General features: G+C 44.6%; 1 protein-coding gene across 1 annotated transcript in view; it reads left to right on the forward strand.

Moving 5' to 3' along the window:
- LOC126163143 (protein-tyrosine sulfotransferase-like) overlaps positions 1-27736 on the forward strand; it is a 199761-nt gene that overhangs the window by 160080 nt on the left and 11945 nt on the right. The window contains exon 6 of the mRNA XM_049920111.1: positions 2280-2533. Within this exon, the coding sequence (XP_049776068.1) occupies positions 2280-2533 (254 nt within the window). The remainder of the gene's footprint in view (positions 1-2279; positions 2534-27736) is intronic.

The raw sequence follows: 27736 nt of genomic DNA on the forward strand, positions 1-27736 counted from the left end.
ACTCATATGGAACTGTATCTGTTTCGGGCAATGTGCATCGATTCGCATTCCTTTTGGTGCGTCAGTAGAACCAGCTGTGTCCCATATCCATAGAATGCGTAGGTGTGTCTGCTTTCTCTGTATGCTGTGCTACAAATCGCTTCATTTTCATAGCAAAAGTGAGCGAGTTCCTGGTCAACAGTTCATAATCCCACAGAACGCTCGTTCGTTACTGGACACGGCAGAGGGTCCTCGTTAGTGAGCACAGGAAAGCTGTGTTCACTGTGTTTTTGAAGTGTTGTTACTAAATGAGATTGGAGAATGATCATACGGGTGTTTGATGGAATCGACAGAATAAAACGACGAGACTGGAATGCCGTCTGCTGCCTTTTACGATTGCACTAAAACAGGTACTCTGCAGCCGTCAGTCTCATGTGTTATTCAACATGCTCATAAAGCCTTGAACGTCGATTTCTCGAGCAGATGAGAAGCACATCATGCTAGAGCATCATTTGTTACATTTAAATAGATACTAAAACTGCGTGAATTCTGAGCAAAAGCAGTGACCCGTTGCTTTTTCACACATGATAACACAGACATACGCCACACTACAAAAGAACTTACGAGTTTTATCCAGACGATAAAGTTGCTCAGTTGATGCTCCAAAAGATGTCCGACTTAGGAAACGGCAAACCATCTCCTGCAGGGCCACAGTACAGCAGTAATACCTAAGACCACATTGCTCGCAACGCTCACTGCTGGAGTACCGAACGGAATATCGAGAAAGAATGGGAAAAAGCGAACGGTTAAAACCGTTACCGGTAGTTTAGTTCTGAATAACCGGTACTTTTCCGTATAAATAAGGTCTCGGTTATTTTTTTTATTGTTCACTAATAACCGAGTAAAAAAAACGAAATATGAATTAATCATAGCAGCAGTCCTAAAACTTTTGGGTTTTAAATAACCCTTTTGTTAAGAAAGAATTTTTTTTCGTAATCTTACATTGGTTTGAAATACTGAGTTATTTTAGACAATGGGAAAAGCAATCGGCGCTATTTTAGTAACACTGCTGACAGTAAAAAGGAACGAACACACGACATAAGAATTGGCACAGTACTGTCAAGATAATAATATTCCTGTTGCCGTGTATCGTGACCTAAGGTACGCTTGCAGTGTGCAAGACTCGTCCACAGCTCAAATATACAGAAGTGTCTCGCTGTCATCGCCAGGCATCCGTTGTATTGGAGAATGGCATCAATCTTAGCACGGAATACTTTTACGGAGTGACATAAGAAAGGGCAACGGCCTTGTCGCAGTGGATACAAAGGGTTCCCGTCAGATCACCCAAGTTAAGTGCTGTTGGGCGTGGCCGGCACTTGGATGGGTGACCGTCCGGGCGGCTATGCGCTGTTGCCATTTTTCGGGACGCACTCAGCCTCGTGATGCCAATAGAGGAGCTACTCGACCGAATAGTAGCGGCTCCAGCCACAGAAAACCATTATAGCGACTGGGGGAACGGTGTGCTAACCACACGCCCCTCCTTTCTGCATCCTCATCTGAGGATGACACGGCGGTCGGATGATCCTGATGCGCCACTTGTCGCCTGAAGACGGTGTGCTGAGATAGGAACGGCGTGCAATACTCCATTTGCTTTAAAAGAGTGAAGATTTATCTGTCATTTCAATGAGATAATGAAAGAGGAAGGAAATTTATTGCTGATACGATAATAATTTTTTTTTATTTATTGCTGATACGATGATAAAAAACTTAAGAACACTTTAGTCACAGTATACAATAAAAACAGAAAGTTGCTCTGCCCTTAAAAGCCAGACAAATTAACACAAAAACATAGTTTTTCTACCTCAGTTTTCACTCTTTAGCACAGGCTGCTCGTAATACCCAATGATCACCGTTTACGACATGATTTTAGAGCAGAGTTTCAAAAATCTAGATTAAATGGACAATACTGGTGATTTTTTTTTAGTATTCATCGACTTACCATTTTTCGAGAAAAGAAGCGAAGGGTGCTTATTTAATTTAGTATTTTGATTCTACGTATCTTGAAACTGGGAGAGTCGAAATTTTTCAATCTTTCTTCGATATCTACGTGTATTACAGGAAATAACACGAACAAAAAACCGAAAATGTATTATTTCAGAAAACGGTCATTTTGAGCGGTTTCGGCAGTGAAACTGGCGTGGAAAAGGAACCGATAAAAGCAAAACCTGTTTGTTTCACCAATAATCACTATTGCTAGCTTTGAGTGCAGCTCATCAAGGCGCGCCCGTGTAATGCTGCAGGTGACGATAACGGGCTTCGACCTGTCGAGCTACCGGCAGTGCCTGGGCAAGTGGAACTCGGCGGTGCAGGTGATGCACGGGCAGTGCCGCGAGGTGGGCCCGGCGCGCTGCCTCATGGTGCCCTACGAGCAGCTGGTGCTGCACCCCCGCGTCTGGATGGCGCGCGTGCTCGCCTTCCTGGACGTGCCCTGGAACGAGTCCGTGCTGCACCACGACCAGCTCATCAACAAGCCGGGCGGCGTCGTGCTCTCCAGGTCAGTGGCCGGAGGGCTCCGTCTCAGACGTCCTGGCTCAAGAAACTCCTTCACTTTTCGCCTGCTTGTTTCTGTTTTTAGTCATGTTTGCGAAACAAAAGTTGTTCTTATACGCTGGCTGCTACCGAAGTATCACCTCACGGCTACCTCGACCGAACAGATGAGGAACGATCTCAAAGTATCCGTGAAACCTGGTAGTCAAGTGAAGGCAGGATTCGGTTACGACTGTGGACGGGGCCGTAATCAGTTACTATTTGTTGCCTCTTCCAGTTACACACAATTTATTTTAAACCAGTAACTCCAGACTCAACAATAAATAAAAATACCACAGATTATCAATGAAGGAATAAACAACAGTGTAATCAGGGGCGGGCAAACGTTGCACGCCGCTCGTGAGCGCACAGCGCTGCACGTGTGCTGCTCGCGTGCAATCGCCGAATGGGGCAGTGGCGGCAGCCGGCAGGTTGCGGCAGTGTAGTACCAGGCTAAGCCGCGGACTTTGATGCGAAGCGACCACTACGTAGTGAACGTTGTATTTCAAGAACCGGGAAATGCAGAGTGAATCAAGGAAACGGAGACGTGGACATTTGCTATCTTTTAAAAAGTAATGGGAGAATCATTTTTTCTTTGTGCAAAGACGTGAAAATTCGAAATGTTTAATATGTGGCAGTATTCTCGCTGGTCAGCGGAAGTTTAGAATTGAAGGCCATTATAATAAATTTCACAAGGACGAGTACAATTTATTGTCGGATTCTGAGCGGATGGGGAAATTGACTGAGCTTAAGAAGAGCGACCTGACGATATTAGATGCATCTGTCCTAGTTGCCGTTGTCACGAGAGATCTGCGACTTTCTCTCGTCATGTCTCTCATCTAACTGATTTAACATTTTATGGGGCACTGTTTTCAATTTTTCAGGACGACAACAATAATAGCCCAGCGGTACGTGCAAGCTATAAAATTGCGCTTAATATAGTGAGAGCTGAAAACCATTTACTGAATTAAAAAGCCTCGGTTAAGACCAAACATAAGTGATGAAAATTTACGTAACTGTTTGCGTTTGTCTGTATGCAGAAATTTTGTTCCAGATATTAAACGTATTGTAAACTCCACCTGTGATAATTAAATAAAACGTATGGTAGTTAATAGGTACTCTTTCAAACCATGATTTATTTCAAGCGCTCCTGCTAACCTTATTCCATCATTCAATAAAGCAAGCTAGAAAAACAAAACGCATTACAGAGGAAGGAGTGGACAGAAGGTATGGTGGGGAGGGGAGGTAAGCGGGTGGCCAGCTTGCCCCTGTGTGCACGCAGAACACCTGTCAACTGCACGCGTGCAAGTGCACCGCACACGTGCAGGATTCCTGCCCGCCCCTGGTGTAAATAATAGTGTTTTCAGTGAGTTACAATTTAGCAGATCAGCATTAAATACAGATACAGCAGATAATGTTTTAAAAGCAAGCCACTGTGATCTGGGCAGAAGTCCTCACACGCCAGGAATGGCAATAAATTAAGAACTGTTTTTGAAACTCGCTGCAACGTACAAATTACAGGTATTGAAATATTAAAGGCGAGTCGCAATAAACACAGCAGAAGGCATCAGACGCCAGGAATGGCAGTAAATAAGGTTGTAAGGCTTATTGCGTAAATAAAAATACCAAATTAGAATTTTTAGGCAAATGATCACAATCACGGCTGAAGGCGTTACGCGAGAGGAACGGCAATAATATAAAAAATTTAGAAACCTGCTGTAAAACAGCAAATATAATAGCAAAGGTTAATTAAAAAACAAGCAACTGATCACCAAGCGGGTGGAATAAGATAATGGTAAACTTTGTAACACAACCCTTAACATCCAGTGAACACTACACTGCTAGATTTATTCCAAAAGGCGACCAGAACTCTTAACTAGGCATATATAACCTTTAATGTAGGCATTACAAGGTATTCTAATGAATAATACAATAATAAAACACTAGGACCAGTACATAAGTTCCTTAAAGGGTACTGAGGCAGATTATAGCCGCAGAAGGCGTGGACTGAAGGACCGTTACACTGAACTACTGGCCGTCAGACCTCCTTTTAGAACACACAGATCTTACAAGAACTCAGGGGGCTACAGACGGTGCTCCAGGATCGACCTCTGAGAAGGTCCGGCAACAAACACCTTCACGAGCAATAAGGTAGGCAACCAAGACTTGCATTCACTTCACAAGATGGTAACTCAGACTAGTGGCAGTCTAACGAATGACTAATGCTAATCTTGCTGAAGCTACCTGACGTCCGATAAACCAAATGCAGAGATGGAACAATACGCCAAAGCTCGAACCGGTGATCTGCACTACGTCCCCAGAATACTGTGATTAGTGTTTCCGGAACTAGAAAGGAATCACTACCACCAGAGCAGAAGAATAACCAACCGGCCTATAACCAAGAAAGCTGTCAAAACTACACGCCTTACCGGACAGCAGCCGCAAGGTGAGGAAACGTACACTGCCGTTGTATACACTTACCCTCAGGGCAGGTAAATGGGGCGTTAGAGGACACCAGGCATGAAAAATGACCGCTGGTTGAACTTAACAAATTGTAAAAAGTTGAACGCAGTAAACAGTAATAAGAAGTCGAGGAAAGCTAGTGAGATGCGCCTTTCCCAAGCACTCCACTCGCTGTTCTTCGCCTTGGCGAGACTACGAACCCAAGTAACTGGAGAATCGCGAGATATCACAATAGTGGAGGTTTCTGTACTTGGATTGAAATGCAGTCATCTTAAAGCTTGCAGGATCCGGTTTACGACGAGGTCGTGCACCCTCGTGACCACAGCCCTTCCATCCGGCAGTGCATGCGTGGCGCCAGCGGTCCCGGCGTGTTCTGGCACTGCGCAGACCTGGCTCCTCCTTACTCCCCAACCGAACTCGCACTTTCACACGACCCGCAAAAATAGCGACGTCGCCCCAAAGATAGGGCAACAGTCACTACATACCGATAACCGCCGCTGTTGCCACTAGCGCACAGGACACGCTTGCGAAACCGAGTGGCGCCAGCCAAGACGAGAAGAAGACAAACAACCGCAACCGTGCCAACTAAACGATACCGTCTGGCGTCTAAGGGAGGGCGGAACCTACAAACAGCCAACGCGAGCCGCAGCACGCTCAATCCGTTTGAGGACGTTCCTACACCGTACATGCAACGTAGCGGGACTCCGATGTGGGTATATAAGCACTGTCACGTACGAGTGGCAGTCGTACCTTTCCTACGTGCATGAGGCAAAGTAGAACCATGGCGACGTTATTTCCAAATGCATCCAAACGGGAGCAACGTGCTGTTTGCTTGGCTGCCGAAGGACACGAAGTTTGTGTACGGGCCAGGATACCGTCGAAAACCACCGTTGTGTAAGACTGCGTCATGTTCCGTGACGCTGCTTCATGGTAACACACGTCCCCATATCGTTAATTTCGTAACGCAGAAATTTCTCCAGCTCAAGTCAGAGACACGCGAGCATCCGCCGTATAGTCTCGATGCCTTCCTACGCGATTATCGCACCTTCGGTCCCTAAAAAAAGGCCTTAAATGGTCGACGATTGCTGTCGGGCAAGAATGTGCAGCAGGCGGTTACTGACTTCTTCACGCACCAGGTCACAATGTTTTACCGAAAGCGTATCTTCAGGCTGGTGTGTGGGTTGTATGATTGCCGCCATGCTCATGGCGATTCTGGATTGTACGGCTTTTGAACGGAAACTTTTTGATCACTTCGTATAGGAACAGAGGTATTTTGTCTGTATGAGGTATGTGAGCAATAGAAGTGTACTGTGCAGATTTCAACCAAATACGGAAGTCACTTATTCGATAGTTTATCCGTGTTCTGCTACTCTTCTCACACGCTTAATAGGTTGGTTGGTTGTTTGGGGAAGGAGACCAGACAGCGAGGTCATCGGTCTCATAGGATTAAGGAAGGACGGGGAAGGAAGTCGGCCGTGCCATTTCACACGAACCATCCCGGCATTTGCCTGGAGCGATTTGGGGAAATCACGGAAAACCTAAATCAGGATGGCCGGACACGGGATTGAACCGTCGTCCTCCCGAATGCGAGTCCAGTGTGCTAGCCACTGCGCCACCTCGCTCGGTCACACGATTAATACACTTAACACGGAAATTCAGATTGAAATATGCTTTCGCTGTATAGAGCGGATCAGGTTATGGTTGTGGAGGAGGCCGTAATCAGTTACTGTCAATTGCACATAATACACAAACTTTTATTTTCCCAAGAACTACTTAATTACACATTGCGTTAAAAGGATCAAAATAAAAAAAAATGGCTTAAGGCCTAGTTAAGAAAACTTGAGATACTTCCTGGGCTGAAGGCCCAAAACCACACCAAACACCAGAACGGCTGAAGGCCTGAACACAGTTTATAAAAGAATGTTTTAAAGAATACAAGCGGCTGAAGGCCACACTAAAAAAATATTTCACTTAAATACTCGGTTGAAGGCCACCCTCAAGACACTGAACAACTCAGGACTTAGGGCCTGGATAACAAGAATTTTAGATAGAGCAAATTTTTAAAAAAAATTTGTTTCAAAAAATTGAATCTTCAAATTTTAATTTAAGATGGCTGAAGGCCTTATCTTAAAAATATTTCACGTAAAAGCTCAGCTGAAGACCACACACAGGACATTGAACCACTCAGGGCTTAAGGCCTGGATAACAAGAATTTCAGATACAACAAACATTCAAAATTTAGCTTTTAAACAAATCAATCTGCAAATTTTAATTTGAGTCAGCTGAAGGCCTTATTTTAAAATTAAAACAAAGTAATAGACGGATAAAGGTCTCACACAGTATTTCAGACTGAAATGAAAATCACAGACTAAAACCAACAGAACAGTGGTGCTCAGAAGTGTTCCAAGGGTCGGCCTGAAGTGGTAGCTCTAACGTAAGAGAGGTGAGACAGGCAGCCAAAAGTAAGGTTAAATAATCGGATGGCAACCCCACCCAGGGACGGCTGAAGGACCGATCAACAACCTAATCCGTTCCCTTCCACCCGACCAATGGCATGACAACCGAAGGTATCAGCCGAGGACGAAAATACGAGCAGCACTACATCTTCAAAATTGGCGTCTAAAAACCGCCAAGGCACAGTAACCACTGTAAGAAAAAAAAAAAAGAACAAACAACTAAAAGGCTGTCGAACTACATGCCATGCCAGACAGCATCAATACATCGAGGAAAAACACACTGCCGGAAAACTATGCTAAAGACCAGTTCAGGTGACTGGGGCGTTAATGGCCACAAAGCAGAAAATACCGCTGGTACACTTCACTGACAAGTAACAACCAATTTAATGAGTAAAGACCACACAGGAAGACGGCTGCAAAATATCGCCGACTGCAACACACCATACACTGCTGGTAGCCAGAACTTCCCAGGAAGCAATAACCGGCAATGAACGAAGATATGTCACAGATGTTGAGGTTTCATAACAGCTTAGCTGATCACTTAACTTCAGTGTCCAGGTTCGGTGGGCAACGAACTTTGTAGCTCGCGCAGCTAGCGCCTCACAATCCAACCACGTGTGCACGCCCGCCAGCAGTCCCTGGCTGAACTCACGCTGCGGAGACTTCCTCGCTGTTCTGTCCCAACCGTCCGACTGCCACCAACATGCAGAGAGCGTTACAATAACTGGTCAGCCAAAACCACAAGCTACACATGGTTCCACGTAAACACTTCCACACACAACTCAAACAATACTAAAACCAGCCACTGAGGAACAACAAGGACGAATCACAAGTCGACGCACACAGAGACCCCAGAAGCGGCCGGCGACCAAATACACGTCGTCCTATGAGACGACCGACCGACCGACCAACCAAGATCGTCCCCACTCAAGTCATGTATGTCAGCAACAGTCGGGCGAGTCGTGGTTGTCCAGACCCCACTGCTGCTCCGTCCCAACTCAACTCCCGACACACGACGACCCAGATAATACGACAGTGCTCTTATCGATAAGTGCTGCTATTGCCACTCACGGGCAGGCAAGGCAGCAACTTAGTGACGAAAGTAAATCGAATAAGAAACGAGGCGGCAGTACCGTAAACACACGATGACAAGCAATAAACGACATGAACACGAGCTGCGCACGGCTCACAGATGTTATTCCTGCAGTCTCTCGTTCTTTTTCTAGTGATTTCACTGAAACATTTAACACAATCTCTTTCAGCGAAAAATATTCTTGCTGTATGGTGGTGCCTTAGTTGAGCCATCCAACATAAAAGGCAACATTATTGTGAATGTGATGTAAAACAACGTAAATAACTTGCTAGGATAAGACAAAAGTTAGCTTAGTGGCCGGCCGAATTGGCCGTGCGGTTAAAGGCGCTGCAGTCTGGAACCGCAAGACCGCTACGGTCGCAGGTTCGAATCCTGCCTCGGGCATGGATGTTTGTGATGTCCTTAGGTTAGTTAGGTTTAACTAGTTCTAAGTTCTAGGGGACTAATGACCTCAGCAGTTGAGTCCCATAGTGCTCAGAGCCATTTGAACCTTTTTTTTTAGCTTAGTGTTGGTTACATCGAAAATCCTTCGTTACTTTACGCCACTGTACATTACTATTTATAAAGTTCGTATTTGGTAGAAGAGAGTATACCATTCCAACCAAGTTTCTTCACAAAGTAAAGCATTATGTCAAATGCATGGCGGTGTAAATGTTAACTTAAACGTTCAAAACCTTCTAGGGGATGAACCTATCGGTACTGAACCGATAACGACGCTATTGCTTCGCAACAAAAAACTTTATTAGTCTTTAGAAGAAATAAACCGTAGTACCTGTTTAAATATTACTGTTAATGAGTGCAGACAGCAAATAGATAGGTCAATTACTTCAATTTATACACTTCTTTGGTTTAAGATTTAACTATAGACACATACATTGCTTTTATATGATATCATTTAAAACCAACGCGCAACAGATAGTTACCTTTTACCTTTAACATGTTCACCAAGGAGACAGTACAGGACGTCTGATATTTTATTGAGGTTATCAACTCATTCTTCCATAAATACATCACGGAAAGGGGATGGGATTCCAACACAGACATCGTGAATTGGTTTTCAACATGAACCTAAACAACACGATGCACAAAAGTAGTAATTAGTGTGGCCCTCAATTCTACACGAAGGTTCAACGAAATATATCAGTGCACCATATCGAAACAATGATGTGGTATGGATGGGAAAATCCAGGGGAACAGGAATTAGTAAAACGAATCTATCAGTCTCACACGCACTCACGCACATCGAAGTCAACACCGTATTGTTACTACCAAAACTATCGTAAAACCCAATGGCGACTCGTCTGAGAGTATATTGGCTGGAGATATCACGTACCACATGGGCTGATGGCACGTGGCACAGTGCATACAAAGAAAAGCCCCAATTGCAGCTTCAACAAAATTTACAAAAATATGGTAACGATTATAAACGATCCATGAACGCTGAAGGCGAGAGCATTTGTTGGAAAATTAATGCAAGGATGAATTAAATGTGATCAAGTTCCACAAACCGTGAAAGTATTCTAAAATTCTCAATTCTTGAATGACAAAAATAATTGTCTAAGCAAATATTCATTCCACACTACGTTGAGATCATTCTCCTGACTGATTACAAAGGCCCGCATCTCGTGGTCGTGCGGTAGCGTTCTCGCTTCCCACGCCCGGGTACCCGGGTTCGATTCCCGGCGGGGTCAGGGATTTTGTCTGCCTCGTGATGGCTGGGTGTTGTGTGCTGTCCTTAGGTTAGTTAGGTTTAAGTAGTTCTAAGTTCTAGGGGACTTATGACCACAGCAGTTGAGTCCCATAGTGCTCAGAGCCATTTGAACCATTTTGAACTGATTACAAAGATGCACGGTTTACTCTGTTCATACGTCCGTGAGACCTAGATTCCCACACTGAAAAAGCATCCACTTACAACAGCAAAATTCAGTAGAAATTTGGATTGTATTTCATACAATTCTCATGTACTGAAGGTGCACATATTCACCGCAGGTTAATATAGAATAGGCTTAGATTCTGCCATGGACAACGCAAAAAGTCGCTGACTGTCAAGTTCCGAAAAATCTCGGAAACTATATAAAATTCAATCTCACGTCTCTCGTAATTTCGTTCAATAAGTTTACCCTATGCCTGAGAAAGAATCCACTACACTTCCGGTAAGGAAAACCAATGTATTTTTGTTTTGCCCTACATGTGGAGCCCAACTCACTCACAGACAAATTATTCTCACTAAAAAACTTCAGAGTGATATTAAATATTCCCACGAAATTATTCCCACGATAATTAGCATGATCACCCCTGACTACGAAAATAAATTAGTGAAATTCACACACTAAATCATTCAAATACCTCCATTTGTGGCTGTCCACATATCACTTCGTACTCACAAAGTTCAAGCAGAACAGTTACCCTTGCTCCACATAACTCTAACCGCTTCGGCTCCTCTATGGTGGGGGAATCCACCAAAGAGGCGAGCGGCATTACCTGTGAATTTAACTATTTTACCTGTTACTGTGATAGCTCTGATGACCCAGCTCGACTTTACCGCCTTTCTGCTTCCAATACAGCTATTGGCAAAACTGGAGCAGATGACGAAAATGCAGCAGTAGACAGACAGCTACTGGCTACTCTCACGAAAACTCACATTCACTCGTTTTAATCACGCCCAACAGGTAAAATGATGGAACAAGGGCATGGGAATAACTCAGGTACCTAATTACTGATAACATAATAAACAAAAGAAACAACGCAATTCCTTCCGAGAGGCTAGTGGCACTGAAAAGGATCAGATACAAGGAATATAAGCAGAATGATATCTGTAAATACAGGATGATCAGAAACGGCCTTATAAGGGTGTTGCAGAGCAGTTTGTGTTTAGAAAGAATTGTTAAGAAAAAAATTCGATGCATACATACAGGGTGTTGGGGATATATGTACAAATATTGTAATCATTGCTACCTTAATATGTACCCACTTCAGTGTGTTAATTGTTTTTTCTCTGCATCTAACAGTTTCCCTGCAAACACGTCACATAATTTACTACCTGACGTTTTCTGCACGATCGTAACGGCACCTCGAAGTGGACTACGCCTGTCAGTATAGACTACCCGTCCTGCATACATGTGGCACACTTCACTATCTAACCTGCTGCCCAGGGGAAAATAAACGTTAATGCCTTGCCTGTGCCATGCGTACTTGGATTTAGTAACCAATTTGAAACATATTACTTGCAATAGGTATAATTATTAATCCACACGTTAAATAAATACTTATGCAGTATTGTTCAGTACACTGCCCTCTGTATTCATTAGAAATACAGGGTGTTTCAAAAATGACTGGTATATTTGAAACGGCAATAAAAACTAAACGAGCAGCGATAGAAATACACCGTTTGTTGCAATATGCTTGGGACAACAGTACATTTTCAGGCGGACAAACTTTCGAAATTACAGTAGTTACAATGTTCAACAACAGATGGCGCTGCAAGTGATGTGAAAGATATAGAAGACAACGCAGTCTGTGGGTGCGCCATTCTGTACGTCGTCTTTCTGCTGTAAGCGTGTGCTGTTCACAACGTGCACGTGTGCTGTAGACAACATGGTTTATTCCTTAGAACAGAGGATTTTTCTGGTGTTGGAATTCCACCGCCTAGAACACAGTGTTGTTGCAACAAGACGAAGTTTTCAACGGAGGTTTAATGTAACCAAAGGACTGAAAAGCGATACAATAAAGGATCTGTTTGAAAAATTTCAACGGACTGAGAACGTGACGGATGAACGTGCTGGAAAGGTAGGGCGACCGTGTACGGCAACCACAGAGGGCAACGCGCAGCTAGTGCAGCAGGTGATCCAACAGCGGCCTCGGGTTTCCATTCGCCGTGTTGCAGCTGCGGTCCAAATGACGCCAACGTCCACGTATCGTCTCATGCGCCAGAGTTTACACCTCTATCCATACAAAATTCAAACGCGGCAATCCTTCAGCGCCGCTACCATTGCTGCACGAGAGACATTCGCTAACGATATAGTGCACAGGATTGATGACGGCGATATGCATGTGGGCAGCATTTGGTTTACTGACGAAGCTTATTTTTACCTGGACGGCTTCGTCAATAAACAGAACTGGTGCATACGGGGAACCGAAAAGCCCCATGTTGCAGTCCCATCGTCCCTGCATCCTCAAAAAGTACTGGTCTGGGCCGCCATTTCTTCCAAAGGAATCATTGGCCCATTTTTCAGATCCGAAACGATTACTGCATCACGCTATCTGGACATTCTTCGTGAATTTGTGGCGGTACAAACTGCCTTAGACGACACTGCGAACACCTCGTGGTTTATGCAAGATGGTGCCCGGCCACATCGCACGGCCGACGTCTTTAATTTCCTGAATGAATATTTTGATGATCGTGTGATTGCTTTGGGCTATCCGAAACATACAGGAGGCGGCGTGGATTGGCCTCCCTTTTCGCCAGACATGAACCCCTGTGACTTCTTTCTGTGGGGACACTTGAAAGACCAGGTGTACCGCCAGAATCCAGAAACAATTGAACAGCTGAAGCAGTACATCTCATCTGCATGTGAAGCCATTCCGCCAGACACGTTGTCAAAGGTTTCGGGTAATTTCATTCAGAGACTATGCCATATTATTGCTACGCATGGTGGATATGTGGAAAATATCGTACTATAGAGTTTCCCAGACCGCAGCGCCATCTGTTGTTGAAAATTGTAACTACTGTAATTTCGAAAGTTTGTCTGCCTGAAAATGTACTGTTGTCGCAAGCATATTGCAACAAACAGTGTATTTCTATCGCTGCTCGTTTGGTTTTTATTGCCGTTTCAAATATACCGGTCGTTTTTGAAACACCCTGTATGTGCTCTGACACCCTATATACAGGGTGCACATAAATGAAACCGACAAACTGCAGGGACGGATTCCTTATTGGAAACGGAGGAAAAAAGGGCCGATGAACATGTGTCATTGCTACAGAAAATGGTGCATTCTAATGAATGTTCCACTGCCCACATGTCGTGTGCTCCTAGTGTCTTGCAGGCTGTGTGATGGATGCAGAAAGCAGCAGAATCGTCCGGTATTCATGTCGGGAGCAAGTCGAGATCTTGTTTCTGTATGGCCAAGCAGGTGGAAAGGGCTGTACCAAAGTACTCTAATAGACACCAACAGCATCACACAACACTGCAAGCCCTTCTAGGGCGTTTTTGTGATCACATGTCCTATCAGACAGACGAATGTGCAGGGAGGTGCTGGCCGGTGCGTCACCAGATTTTGAGGGCCTGATCCTACAGAATATACTGCCTCTCGACCGTTTCCACCTGCTTGGTCGTTCACAGACACCATCTGATCTTGTTCCCGATATGAATTACGGACCATTCTACTGCTTACAGGGCGCTGCGTCAATCACACAGCCTGCAACACACAAGGAACATATGGCATGTGGTCAGAGGAGCTCTCGTTCGTCATCGCCATGTACTGTAGCATCTCGAGACACATGTTCATAGGACCTTTTTGCCTCTGTTTACGGTCAGGAATCTGTTCCTGCAATTTGTCGGTTCTTTTAATGTTCACCCTATACACAGCGTATTACAAAACTATACCGGTAGATTTCATACGTTTCTAGAGCGTGTGGTGAGGAACAAACTGAGGGCAGGGACATGTGTCCGGAAACGTCATTGAACGATGCTTCGGAGCGTCGAAGTTACATGCGACAGTGCCTTCCTCTATGGCACCACTTTGGCAACAAACGTGACTTTTTACACTCAGGTACCTTTGGCGGTACGTCTCGCAATATTGTTATCCAATGATTGCCACCGATTGTCACGATCGGCAGTGTAGAAGATGGAGCTAGCTGCTGCATAGTCACGTTGTCACCTATGAATGCGGTGCTCTTTTGCCTTTGTGGATGACGGTCTGCGACATGAGTTTCCATTCTCAGTTCATTTTTCCATTCGCATTTTATTCTTCTGCTGTGTGCCGAAAAGCAATTGAGATAATAGAAGATTCTGGGAGAAAAATAAACTGACGATGGAAACCTATGTCCGAAACCGACATCTGCCAAGGCAGCAGAGAGTCAAATTGATAGAAGGCCTCTCTAAGTAGCAGCTGCTCTGGCGATGGCGGCAATCACTAGCAATTACTGAACAACAAGCAACATTTCATGACATTTCGCACATGGTCCAGCAGTGTACAAAGTCACGTTTGCTGCCGAGCGGTTAGCCTAGCGGCAGGCGCCAGCGCCTATAACCTCGATGTTATGCAGCCTCTTTGGCTGAGGTTTCGAGATACGGTTTCCCTATTCTCAATATGTTCTCCACAACAGTCTCTACAACCAATCGAAGTTTGTCGGTATGGTTTTTTAACACCCTCATTATGAGAGTGATCTCACTGGAGTTTCCTCAAACAGATAACCTGTATTTTCACAGAGCCAAGGTCGCATCATGTCAGTGTTCGACAAACATCAAAGCGTATTGTGTTTTTCAGCTGGCGAAGTTATGCTATAGGAAATGGACATGTTACACCATGAAAAGGTGACCCAACGCTACAAAATATCTACTCCATCATTTCCCTTCCAGTGAGGTATATTCATTAAATTTCAGACTTATATGAGTTTCAATATAGGAGAAAGCAGCAGCTGAAGATGAACGGTGGTATGAAAATATCCTGACTACTGGTCGTGTCTAATGTTACTGCAACTTTTCAGATGGAAGTAGCAACACCACGTGCCCAGCAGATGTACAGGTCCAGTTCATCGACTGATTGTAATGGGTCAAATCACTGACAACATCATACTAACAGATCACAGACCGGTGGCTGTACTAGAGTGACTGCAAAACGACTTGTGACGTGACAGACACAGGACAAGTTTGGAAGCAAGCAGTCGTTCTTGCAACAGGACTACCCCACAAGAAAGAAATAGGATTTTTCGACTTTGGTCAGACGAAAGGACAGGTGGGGATAGCAGAAATCAAGGCTGAGGTTACAGGCAGATTATAGGTTGAAATCTCGAGTTACAATGTTTCGTTTACCACTGACACCATACCACGGACGACAGAGACTTTCATGACGTGAAGCCAGTCAGCAGGGGCACCCAGTGCTATTTTGCGGCAGCCAGATCGACGCCAATGTGTCTGTACACGATCTGGTAAGGTCAAAGGAAACAGCGTTCTTGAAGCCCGTACCTGTTCACCTCCGCTAATCTTGGTGTGTGGAGCTACTGGATATGACAACAGGACTTATCTGATGTTTGTTGAGGGAAGGCTGAATGTTCGCCAGTGTGTGTCAAGAATGGTATATCCTTTGGTCATACCCTTCACGATATGACTACCAAATTTCGCATTCCAGAAGGGTTAAAGCAAGATCCCACACTGTAGTTTGCACAATAAGTGCCTCAGGAAATGAGGGGATCCTACACTGGTCTGGCTGGTCCCCTGATTTGTCACCCATAGAACTTGTCTGGTATGCAATGGATAGATGTGTCCCTCCATACGACTCTCCAACCAGCCACCTTCATGTACTGATACAGCATGGGTTTATGACATGACAGGAAATAGTTCAAGATGGCATTCGTATGTTGTTTGCTTCCACGCCCCAATTTATATCGGACTGGTATTTCATGGTGTAACATTTTCAATTACCGTAAGTGTAGGTTCGCCATGATTAGCTGTTTATCGATAGTTGACGCGGTGAGTCTGTGGCTGTGTTGAGACTGTGGCTGTGTAAAAATGCAAGTTAATTTTCAAGAATAAAGTAAAAACAGCAACCAGCCACAAATAATAAAGCTTTTTGTTAAGAAGCAAGAGCGCCGCTACCTGTTTAGGACCAACAGGTTCATCGTCAAGACGCCTGTTGACGTTTAGAATTACTTTTACACTGTGCTGTATATGTGGCATTGAGGTTTCTTGTTGTGGCGGAAGTTCCTTGAAGCGCTGGTTTCCTATGCTGCGAAATATGTTCTTAACAACCGATGTGTAACACCATAAAGTAACGAAGGATTTTCGATGTAAGTAATGCAATATTAACTCTTTTCTTCGAACAGGAATGAGCAGGTTACAGAAATAACGTCTGACCTCCCATATCAAGGGAATTAAACAGGCGAAAGAAATACAGAAGACAAGTAAAATGCCGACTTGACTGCAAGTACAGCCTTAAGTGACTTCCGTATTTTGGTGACATATCTACAAAACACACTTATCAGCCGGCCGAGGTGGCCGAGCGGTTCTAGGCGCTACAGTCTGGAACCGCGGGACCGCTACGGTCGCAGGTTCGAATCCTGCCTCGGGCATAGATGTGTGTGATGTCCTTAGGTTATTAGGTTTAAGTAGTTCTAAGTTCTCGGGGACTGATGACCTCAGACGTTAAGTCCCATAGTGCTCAGAGCCATTTGAACAATTTTTTTGAACTCTCTTATCACTCACATACCTCACGCAAAACAAAATCGTGTGTTTGTGAAAGGTCTTTTTAGCTGCTCGTTTTGTCACATACTCTAAGTTTTCCACATAATGTCTCGTGATGCGTATTACCAGAGTTTTACTGTACAGTAATTAATCATTTTAACAAAACGTACTGAACGGCATTTGATGTTTTATTATTTGCACATCGTGCATAACTTAGATACTAAAACAGCTGTACTGCTGATGAACAATTCTATTCTTGATGCAATGGCTACAGTGCGGCTGCAGACTTTCTGGGCGTATTTCAGCTATGAAATGTTTATGGGTAGAAGACGACGGCACTCGGTTGATAACCCGTGAAGATTTCATAGATGACTACAGTGATTAGTTACGATATTGCAGTGTTATTCAGAAGTACTCCACCTTTTAGTGCACCAATAATGGTGCCTCTAATGTCTTGAAATACTCCTAAAACAACTATTTAGTTTAGTCACTAGGAGTGAATTTTGGCTACACTACAACAACAAATAAAAGAACTATTTCTATACACAGTACCAAATTGTAAAACATCTACATAAAACTAACATATCTAGATGCTCAGTATAACACACAATTAAACCTTACTGTATGACGCAAAAATAGTGGAAGAGACCTAGCGATCTCACCAACACAGATGTCATTCCAGGTAACAGAGAAACTGAATCCAGTAAGAGTGAACAGATGAACCGACTGTGGCGTTAATGAAAGACCCATCTGGATATTCACCTGATATGATTTCAGAAAACCACACAGAACTTTAATCAAGGTGTCTCCTCGCAACAAATGCAAGCCATGAGCCATACTGATTGTGACGCCTCACTATACTGCTTTGATAATAGATACACCCCTACAGTTCATTACTATATCTACAATGGTGAATAATAGTGGAAATAGATATTTGCAGGATTAGAGTGCAAAATAAATCTGAATAGTGCAGTCATCTATAGTATAAACAGGATGGTCCATTGATAGTGACCAGGACAAATATCACACGAAATAAACATCAAACGAAAAAACTACTAAGAACGAAACTCGTCTAGCTTGAAGGGGGACACCATTGGCGCTATGGTTGGCCCGCTAGATGGCGCTGCCATAGGTCAAACGGATATCAACTGCGTTTTTTAAATAGGAACCACGATTTTCGATTACATATTCGTGTAGTACGTAAAGAAATATGAATGTTTAAGTTAGATCACTTTCTTCACTTTGTGATAGATGGCACTGTAATAGTCACAAACGTATACGTACGTGGTATCACGTAACATTCTACCAGTGCGGACGGTATTTGCTTCGTGATATATTACCCGTCTTAAAATGGACCGTATCCCCCCCTTCCATCCTCTTTCTTCCCCACTTCCCCTCTGTTTGCCCCCTTCTCTCCCCCGAGTCCCTTTACATTTCCCTCCTCTGCCTCCTCTCATTCCCTCTCGCGTCTGCCTTTCTCCCCCTTTATTAGTCCTCTCCCTCCTTGGTCCCCCCCCTTTTTCGTTTTTTTCCTTCCTCCCTCCTTGTTCTTCCCCCTCCTCCAGGTCCCCCCCCCCCATCTGCCTTTGGCTCTGGAGTGTCATCTTTGTGCCGCCACTTTCGTGCAGTGTTCTACATTGAGTGTTCTACAGTGAGTGTTCTACAGTGAGTGTTCCGTGTTGTGTTTTTTGGGAAGTGTTGCGAACGGCCATCATACTGTCGCTGGGTGTGCCTTTTATCTCTTGCGAACAGAAACCAGACTGTCATCGTGTTTTTTTAATTGTGTGTGTACTATGTTACTTGTCTGATTCCTGTGTCTTTTATTAACGTTGCCAACCCCTTTTGCTTTCTGATTTAACTTTCCGCATTTTACGCCATTTTACACTTGACGTCACCGTTTTATCGTCTGTTTTTCTTGTTTCTTTTCTTCTTCCGTTTTTTAAAATAAAAGTCTGTAGGCTGTAGAGCAGCGTACTAAGCTGCTGCCAGCCCGCCCCCTTCGGGGGGAATTGAAAATCAATAAGGGAAAAAAAAAGGGATGGACCGTTTACCAATTGCTGAAAAGGTCGATATCGTGTTGATATATGGCTAATGTCATCAAAATGCCCAACGAGCTTGTACTATGTATGCTGCTCGGTATCTTGGACGACATCATACAAGTGTCCGGACCGTTCGGCGGATAGTTACGTCATTTAAGGAAACAGGAAGTGTTCAGCCACATGTGAAACGTCAACCACGACCTGCAACATTTGATGATGACCCAGTAGGTGTTTTAACTGCTGTTGCGGCTAATTGGCACATCATTAGCAGACAAATTGTGCGAGAATCGGGAATCTCAAAAACATCAGTGTTGAAAATGCTACATCAACATCGAATGCACCCGTACCATATTTCTATGCACCAGGAATTGCATGGCGATGACTTTGAACGTCGTGTACAGTTCTGCCACTGGGCACAAGAGAAATTATGGGACGATGACAGAATTTTTCACGCGTTCTGTTTAGCGACGAAGCGTCATCCACCAACAACGGTAACGTAAACTGGCAAAATATGCACTATTGGGTAACGCAAAATCCACAATGGCTGCGACATGTGGAACATCAGCGACCTTGGCGGGTTAATGTATGGTGCGGCATTATGGGAGGAAGGATAATTGGCCCCCATTTTATGGATGGCGATCTAAATGGTGCGATGTAGGCTCATTTCCTACGTAATGTTCTACCGATATTACTACAAGATGTTTCACTGTATGACAGAATGGCGATGTACTTCCAACATCATGGATGTCCAGCACATAGCTCGCGTGTGGTTGAAGCGGTATTGAATAGGATATTTCATGAAAGGTGGATTGGTCGTCGAAGCACCATGCCATGCCCACACTTTCACCGGATCTGACGTCCCCGGATTTCGTTCTGGGGGGAAAGTTGAAGGATATTTTCCATCGTGATCCACCGACAACGCCTGACAATATGCGTCGGCGCATTTTCAATGCATGTGCGAACATTACGGAAGGCGAACTACTCGCTGTTGAGAGGAATATCGTTACACGTATTGCCAAATGCACTGAGATTGCGGACATCATTTTGAGCATTTATTACATTAATGTGGTATTTACAGGTAATCACGCTGTAACAGCATGCATTCTCAGAAATGGTAAGTTCACAAAGGTACATGTTCTAACCTACCTACATCCTGTATTTTAATTTTAGAAACCTACCTGTTACCAACCGTTCATCTAAAATTGTGAGCAATATGTTTGTGACTATTACAGCGCCACCTATCACAAAGCAAAAAAAGTGGTCCAACTAAAACATTCATATTTCATTACGTACTACACGAATATGTAATAAAAAATGGGGGTTCCTATTTAATAAAACGCAGTTGATATCTGTTTGACCCATGGCAGCGCCATCTAGTGGGCGAACCATAGCGCCATCTGGTGTCCCCCTTCAAGCTAGATATGTTTCGTTCTTAGTAGTTTTTTCGTTTGGCGCTTATTTTGTGAGATATTTGGCCCGGTCACAATCAATGGACCACCCTGAATACATTTATGAATGATCAACTTGTGAGCAGCTCATTATCTGCATGGCTCACACTCGTGCATACACTTCTTAACATTTGCCACAATTGTCCACATCTGGATTATTAATACATATCTGGTAGGTCACTTTCATGCCTGACTGTTTGGCATAAATTCTTCGAATTGATTTTAAAATTCTCGATGAGCTAGAGACTTGAAATTTTAAACACAGCACAGAACTGGATAACAGTGCACCAGGGCCTATTAACTGGCTTTCTCGTCTGTCTGGTCCGCCTAACTCCCGTAGTGATGAAAAGGTAACGCCTGACATCTTGCCTGCCTTTCAGGGAAGATGTGTTGTGCAGGTAGTATCAGAATACTTTGCAGGCGGTATGCATGAAACTCGATGACTGCCACTAGATAGCCCTCCTGTATTTGGAGAACTAGTATCGCCTCTCCAGCACTGGCCTCGCGGTGCTGCTGTCGACACCTACACTGCTGGCTAATTAGTACTTGCACTCACACAAGAAAGCTGCAGCTCTGCCTTCAGTTGTGTATTCGCCGCGCTCTCGCATAGCTCGTATTACACACCATTGGCTTGGTCTCAGATTTCGCTACAGGGTATGATTATAGTGCAGCGGCGTTGCACGACCAGAGAAGCTCAGCGCTGGATGCAGAACAACACTGGTGAGACAAAGCAGTGCTGCCCAGTGCATTCGATTGTTGTGGCGCCGCAAGCTGGGCAGCGCGGAGGCAATTAGACATGTTTGTTTTTGACAGCGGCAGTCAGAGCGTCCAAATAACTCTGGATACGTTCAGGCAACGCCAGCAGCCTTCGGATGTTGCTGCCGGTAGAAGCGTTAACTGTACCCATACCGCCGGCACTGTCATTGCTCCTGTACGGTTGAATAAATGGCAGCTATTTTTAATAGGCGTAAGTAAAACAAATACGTTTCTGTAATCTGTTATTTCTTTATTATCTTGAAACGAGAGGCTACAATGAAGCTGAAAGTACTATAGCTGACAAATACATGAATATCGTATTTTATTTTGCGAGAAAATGTTTGCAGTAGCGTCTCTTATTAGGACAACTTCATTTGATGCTCTGTCGAAGTTTCGTCCTGTTTGACAAGTGCTCACTCAATTTCTACTATATGTTGCTCATCGAGTCTCACGGAGCCTTCTGTGTCAATAACAATGTAGTGAATAACACATGTACGTTTCGCAATATCGTCAGTAAACTGCCTTGAAGTTTCTGCACTCATTATTCCAAACCGACATTCAGCTATTCGTCCTTCTCTGTAAAGGCGTTTTTTTTTTAATATTCTTTCTTTGGGTCTAAAATCCTCAACACTAAGGTTTGATGAAATGCCTCATTAATGGATGTGCCTCGTATCCAATGAATACAAAGTGCAGTACAACTAATGTTTGTGGTAGTGGAGAGACTGGCGGTACATTAAATGCACTTTATTAGAAGTACACTAGAAGAACGAAATGTACACGCATTACTTTGTTTCCATATACTCCAACGTCGTTTATAATAAGTTTCGTATGAGCATCTGCAAACGGTTTGCCAGCAGAACTGATGTAACGAAGCCCCAACTTTCTTAGCAACTTTCCTAGATACAGAAAAATATACCATGAAAAACACTTCTATACTACTATATACATGAAAAATGCATCAGAAACTGAAGGAAAAACTTATCTCTATATTGTCATTATGAATCATTTTATACATGATGGGTCACCAACTATTTCCTCCAAGAATCACTCCGAAAGTATGACAGGATCTGAAATGTTTGTGGGACAAAAGTTACATGGGACAACGGGGGCCATAATATAAAGTTGGTTTTTTGTTGCTAGCTTGAGTCGCTTCAAGATATGAAGGTCAACATCGTTTTTTTAAATATTATGCTATAGCTTGATTCTTATTTTCTGATAGAGGATATCGAGACGAATCCAACGAAGGCCAACAAAGTTCAAAAAGGTGACTTGAACGTCCATTTAAAGAAGGTGTTCGAAGTGATGACCATTGGTATCAATGCAGTGCTGAAATGTTCTTATTATGGACTGAGTGATATTCCTTATCACGTCAGCATTTAACGAAGTTCATGCTCTGACAATTCTCTCTCGCATATCTTCAGGTGTAGTTGGAACGTCTTTATAAACAATGTCGTTTATGAATCTTCACAACAACAAAAAATCCAGAGGCGTCAAGTCTGGCGGACGAGCCGGCCACGACACATCTCCTCCGTGTGCAATCCAACGATTTGCGAATTGTCTCGGCAACTCATTTCCAGCCACCAGTGAAAAATGTGCCGGACACCCATCGTGTTGATATCACAGTCTGTTCCTTCTCCCTAAAGATATTTCTTCCAATAACAGACCTAATGTTTCTTGCAGTAATTCGGTGTACTCCCTACCATTAATATTTTCTTCGATGAAATAGGGGCCTATAATTCTGTCTTCTAGAATCTCACAGTTTTGGTGTGCAACTTTCCGCAATCAACATGGATTTTCAGTCGCCCAGTAATGCATGTTATGCAAATTAACATTACCATGGTTCGTGAATGTAGTATCATCCGTAAATAAAATCAAATTAATAAATGTGTCATCCCTCTGAATCTGAAGTTGAGCCCATCGGCATTATTCAATGCGACGCATACAATCCTTACGAGTTAATTTTTGGTGGACACTGGTATGGTGAGGATGATATTTATGGCGATCCAAAAGGCGAACAACACTACTCTGACTCATGCCAGATTCCCTTGCGATTTTACGCGAACTAACACAAGGATCTCGAACCACAGTGGCAAGAGTACCGATTTCCGTTTCCTCGTTGGTACCTTTCCTTCACCGTGTATGTTTCCGATGCGTTAAAGATCCAGTAGTTCTCAATTTATCATACACATATTTAAATGTACGGCGTGTAGGGTGAGTACGTTGAGTATATCTTTCAGCGTATAAGTCTCTAGCTCTCACTGAATTTCGTTGGCATTCTCCGTAAATGAATAGCATATCGACATGTTCTTCGAAGGAATACATCATTCACATTTGCTTGATTCGACGATACTAGTCTTACCGTTCCTATTAGTACTGTACTGCGACACCGTCGAATGGTGCTGTCATGTCTATGGCACGTTAGATGGATACGCCGTATCCGGCGAATATTTACTACACTCCTGGAAATGGAAAAAAGAACACATTGACACCGGTGTGTCAGACCCACCATACTTGCTCCGGACACTGCGAGAGGGCTGTACAAGCAATGATCACACGCACGGCACAGCGGACACACCAGGAACCGCGGTGTTGGCCGTCGAATGGCGCTAGCTGCGCAGCATTTGTGCACCGCCGCCGTCAGTGTCAGCCAGTTTGCCGTGGCATACGGAGCTCCATCGCAGTCTTTAACACAGGTAGCATGCCGCGACAGCGTGGACGTGAACCGTATGTGCAGTTGACGGACTTTGAGCGAGGGCGTATAGTGGGCATGCGGGAGGCCGGGTGGACGTACCGCCGAATTGCTCAACACGTGGAGCGTGAGGTCTCCACAGTACATCGATGTTGTCGCCAGTGGTCGGCGGAAGGTGCACGTGCCCGTCGACCTGGGACGGGACCGCAGTGACGCACGGATGCACGCCAAGACCGTAGGATCCTACGCAGTGCCGTAGGGACCGCACCGCCACTTCCCAGCAAATTAGGGACACTGTTGCTCCTGGGGTATCGGCGAGGACCATTCGCAACCGTCTCCATGAAGCTGGGCTACGGTCCCGCACACCGTTAGGCCGTCTTCCGCTCACGCCCCAACATCGTGCAGCCCGCTTCCAGTGGTGTCACGACAGGCGTGAATGGAGGGACGAATGGAGACGTGTCGTCTTCAGCGATGAGAGTCGCTTCTGCCTTGGTGCCAATGATGGTCGTATGCGTGTTTGGCGCCGTGCAGGTGAGCGCCACAATCAGGACTGCATACGACCGAGGCACACAGGGCCAACACCCGGCATCATGGTGTGGGGAGCGATCTCCTACACTGGCCGTACACCACTGGTGATCGTCGAGGGGACACTGAATAGTGCACGGTACATCCAAACCGTCATCGAACCCATCGTTCTACCATTCCTAGACCGGCAAGGGAACTTGCTGTTCCAACAGGACAATGCACGTCCGCATGTATCCCGTGCCACCCAACGTGCTCTAGAAGGTGTAAGTCAACTACCCTGGCCAGCAAGATCTCCGGATCTGTCCCCCATTGAGCATGTTTGGGACTGGATGAAGCGTCGTCTCACGCGGTCTGCACGTCCAGCACGAACGCTGGTCCAACTGAGGCGCCAGGTGGAAATGGCATGGCAAGCCGTTCCACAGGACTACATCCAGCATCTCTACGATCGTCTCCATGGGAGAATAGCAGCCTGCATTGCTGCGAAAGGTGGATATACACTGTACTAGTGCCGACATTGTGCATGCTCTGTTGCCTGTGTCTATGTGCCTGTGGTTCTGTCAGTGTGATCATGTGATGTATCTGACCCCAGGAATGTGTCAATAAAGTTTCCCCTTCCTGGGACAATGAATTCACGGTGTTCTTATTTCAATTTCCAGGAGTGTATTTGCACGATATACGAGAGAGAAATGTCAGAGCATGTGCTTCGATAAATGCCGTTGTAATAACGAATACCACTCTGTCGATGATAAGAAGATTGCAGCACTGCATTGAGACCAATAGTCTTCGAACACCTTCTGTAAATGGACGTTAATACCACCTTTTTGACCTTCGTTGACCTTCAAACACCTTATTGTTACACATCATTGGATTTGTCTCGATATCCGCTATCATAAAATAAGTACCAAACTATAGCATGCCATTTAAAAAACAAAATTGACCTTCATATCTCTGACCCGACCCCACCTAGAAACAAAAAACCAACGTCATATTATGGCCCCGTAGGCCCATGCAACTTTTGTCCCACAAACATTTCAGCTCGTGTCATACTTTCAGAGTGATTCTAGGTGGCAATAGTTGGTGACATACTGTATACAGTTTGATATGTGGCGTGACAAAAGGTTTCATGGGGCAACACCTCTGTTGTAGTCGTAACCCTTTATTACTACAGGTTTCTCCGAGGAAACATTTAGATGATTTGACAACAAACGAATAAGCTCATGTTGCTGGCTTCTGTTCAGATAATCCGACTCCTTAACCTTGCTGTAAATCATTTCCTGTATTTCCGTAGTGTTCTGTATTCCCTTTCCACGATAATGGTATTCCTTCCCTTTTAAATCACAGTTAACTTGTAAAATCTTTAATCTGCGGCATTTGATTTGAGCACCCTGGCAATACTTGCCATGTACTTGTTTCATTCTGACCATATCCAGTACAATCCTCCTTCCACCATACATTAAACTAATTTCCCTGGTGGAAAAGTCAAGATTTGCCTTTCTGCACCTCAGGAAATCACAACCCATGATACGAACTACTGATAACCCTTTTACTAGTAGAAAAGTGCATTTGATCCCCCCTTCCATAAATTCCATGGCAGCATGTACCTGGAATTTAACTATTTGTGCCTGTGTCCCAATAGCTCCAGACGCTCGACAGTTTTGTACTGGATTAGTCGGTATTTTATTTGCCTTGCATAATGGCTTATACAGTTCTAAGCTCAAAACACTACCAGTCGCGCCAGTCCAATCTACGCTTTTACTGGAATATCTTCTATCTGCGGCCGACCGCGGTGGTCTAGCAGTTCTGGCGCTGCAGTCCGGAATCGCGGGACTGCTACGGTCGCAGGTTCGAATCCTGCCTCGGGCATGGGTGTGTGTGATGTCCTTAGGTTAGTTAGGTTTAAGTAGTTCTAAGTTCTAGGGGACTTATGACCTAAGATGTTGAGTCCCATAGTGCTCAGAGCCATTTGAACCATTTTTTCTATCTGCGTTTCAATCACAGCCTGTATGTGCTCTAGATCGCTGCTTTTGCACTTACTAGGTTCGTTTAATAATTCATCCTGCATTGCGATATCATCATTACCCACTTCGCCCGCCTAGCAACAATAGGGAGCTAATTGCAGTCGAAACTTGTTTGTTGTCTGGGAGGGGACTTGACGATTACCGTCTGACACCTCCACTATCCTAACATTGGACTGCTGTGCTGCTTTACGTTTCCTCAAAGATTTTCATTTCCTTGTTCACTGTTCGGTCGCCGTGGAGGGACCTGTGTTTTGATCCCACTGTGGCGAGAAATTACTCTGCCACTGAATTCGGTTGTTACCGTTGCTATTTCGCCACTTCGAATTGCTTTGGTATCTGGTGTTGAGTCTGTCATCCCACTTTTTTTCTATTCAGTTGCGGATAACCATCGCCATTCACTTGCCTTCCATTACTGATCATAACCTGTACCATTGTAACTATATATGACGGTAGTATCTGTTTCCGAAAGAACAGTTACCGTGGATGACCATGCAGCTTTGCTAGAAATGAAATGATAATTAAATGGACACCCTAGCTGCAAACAGGCGTTGATGTACTTCATTGGGGACATGTTGAAAATGTGTGCCCCGACCGGGACTCGAAGCCGGGATCTCCTGCTTACATGGCAGACGCTCTATCCATCTGAGCCATCGCGGTCACAGAGGATAGTGCGTCTGCAGGGACTTATCCCTTGCACGCTCCCCGTGAGATCCACATTCCCAACATGTCCACACCACCACATTCGTAGTGCGCCTAATAGATGTTTGCCCATCATACTCATTACTCGTGGCAGATTAATCTACCAAGTCCCGTACGAGTTCGGGCATAGCGTGTGCGTTCGCACAAGAAGGTCAATGGCCGGGAAGCCATATTTTAACTATATATGACGGTAGTATCAGTTCTCGAAAGAACAGTTACCGTGGATAATGGGCAAACATCTATTAGGCGCACTACGAATGTGGTGGTGTGGACATGTTGGGAATGTGGATCTCACGGGGAGCGTGCAAGGGATAAGTCCCTGCAGACGCACTATCCTCTGTGACCGCGATGGCTCAGATGGATAGAGCGTCTGCCATGTAAGCAGGAGATCCCGGCTTCGAGTCCCGATCGGAGCACACGTTTTCAACATGTCCCCAATGAAGTACATCTACGCCTGTTTGCAGCTAGGGTGTCCATGTAATTATCATTTCACTGTACCATTGTCATTACTGTAGCCTTGTTTGTTATTTCTACTGCCGTTTATCTAGTGCCATATCAATCTTATCTAATACTGATAGGCATTTGT

Source organism: Schistocerca cancellata, chromosome 1 (genome assembly GCF_023864275.1).
Source record: "Schistocerca cancellata isolate TAMUIC-IGC-003103 chromosome 1, iqSchCanc2.1, whole genome shotgun sequence".
Taxonomy (NCBI): domain Eukaryota; kingdom Metazoa; phylum Arthropoda; class Insecta; order Orthoptera; family Acrididae; genus Schistocerca; species Schistocerca cancellata.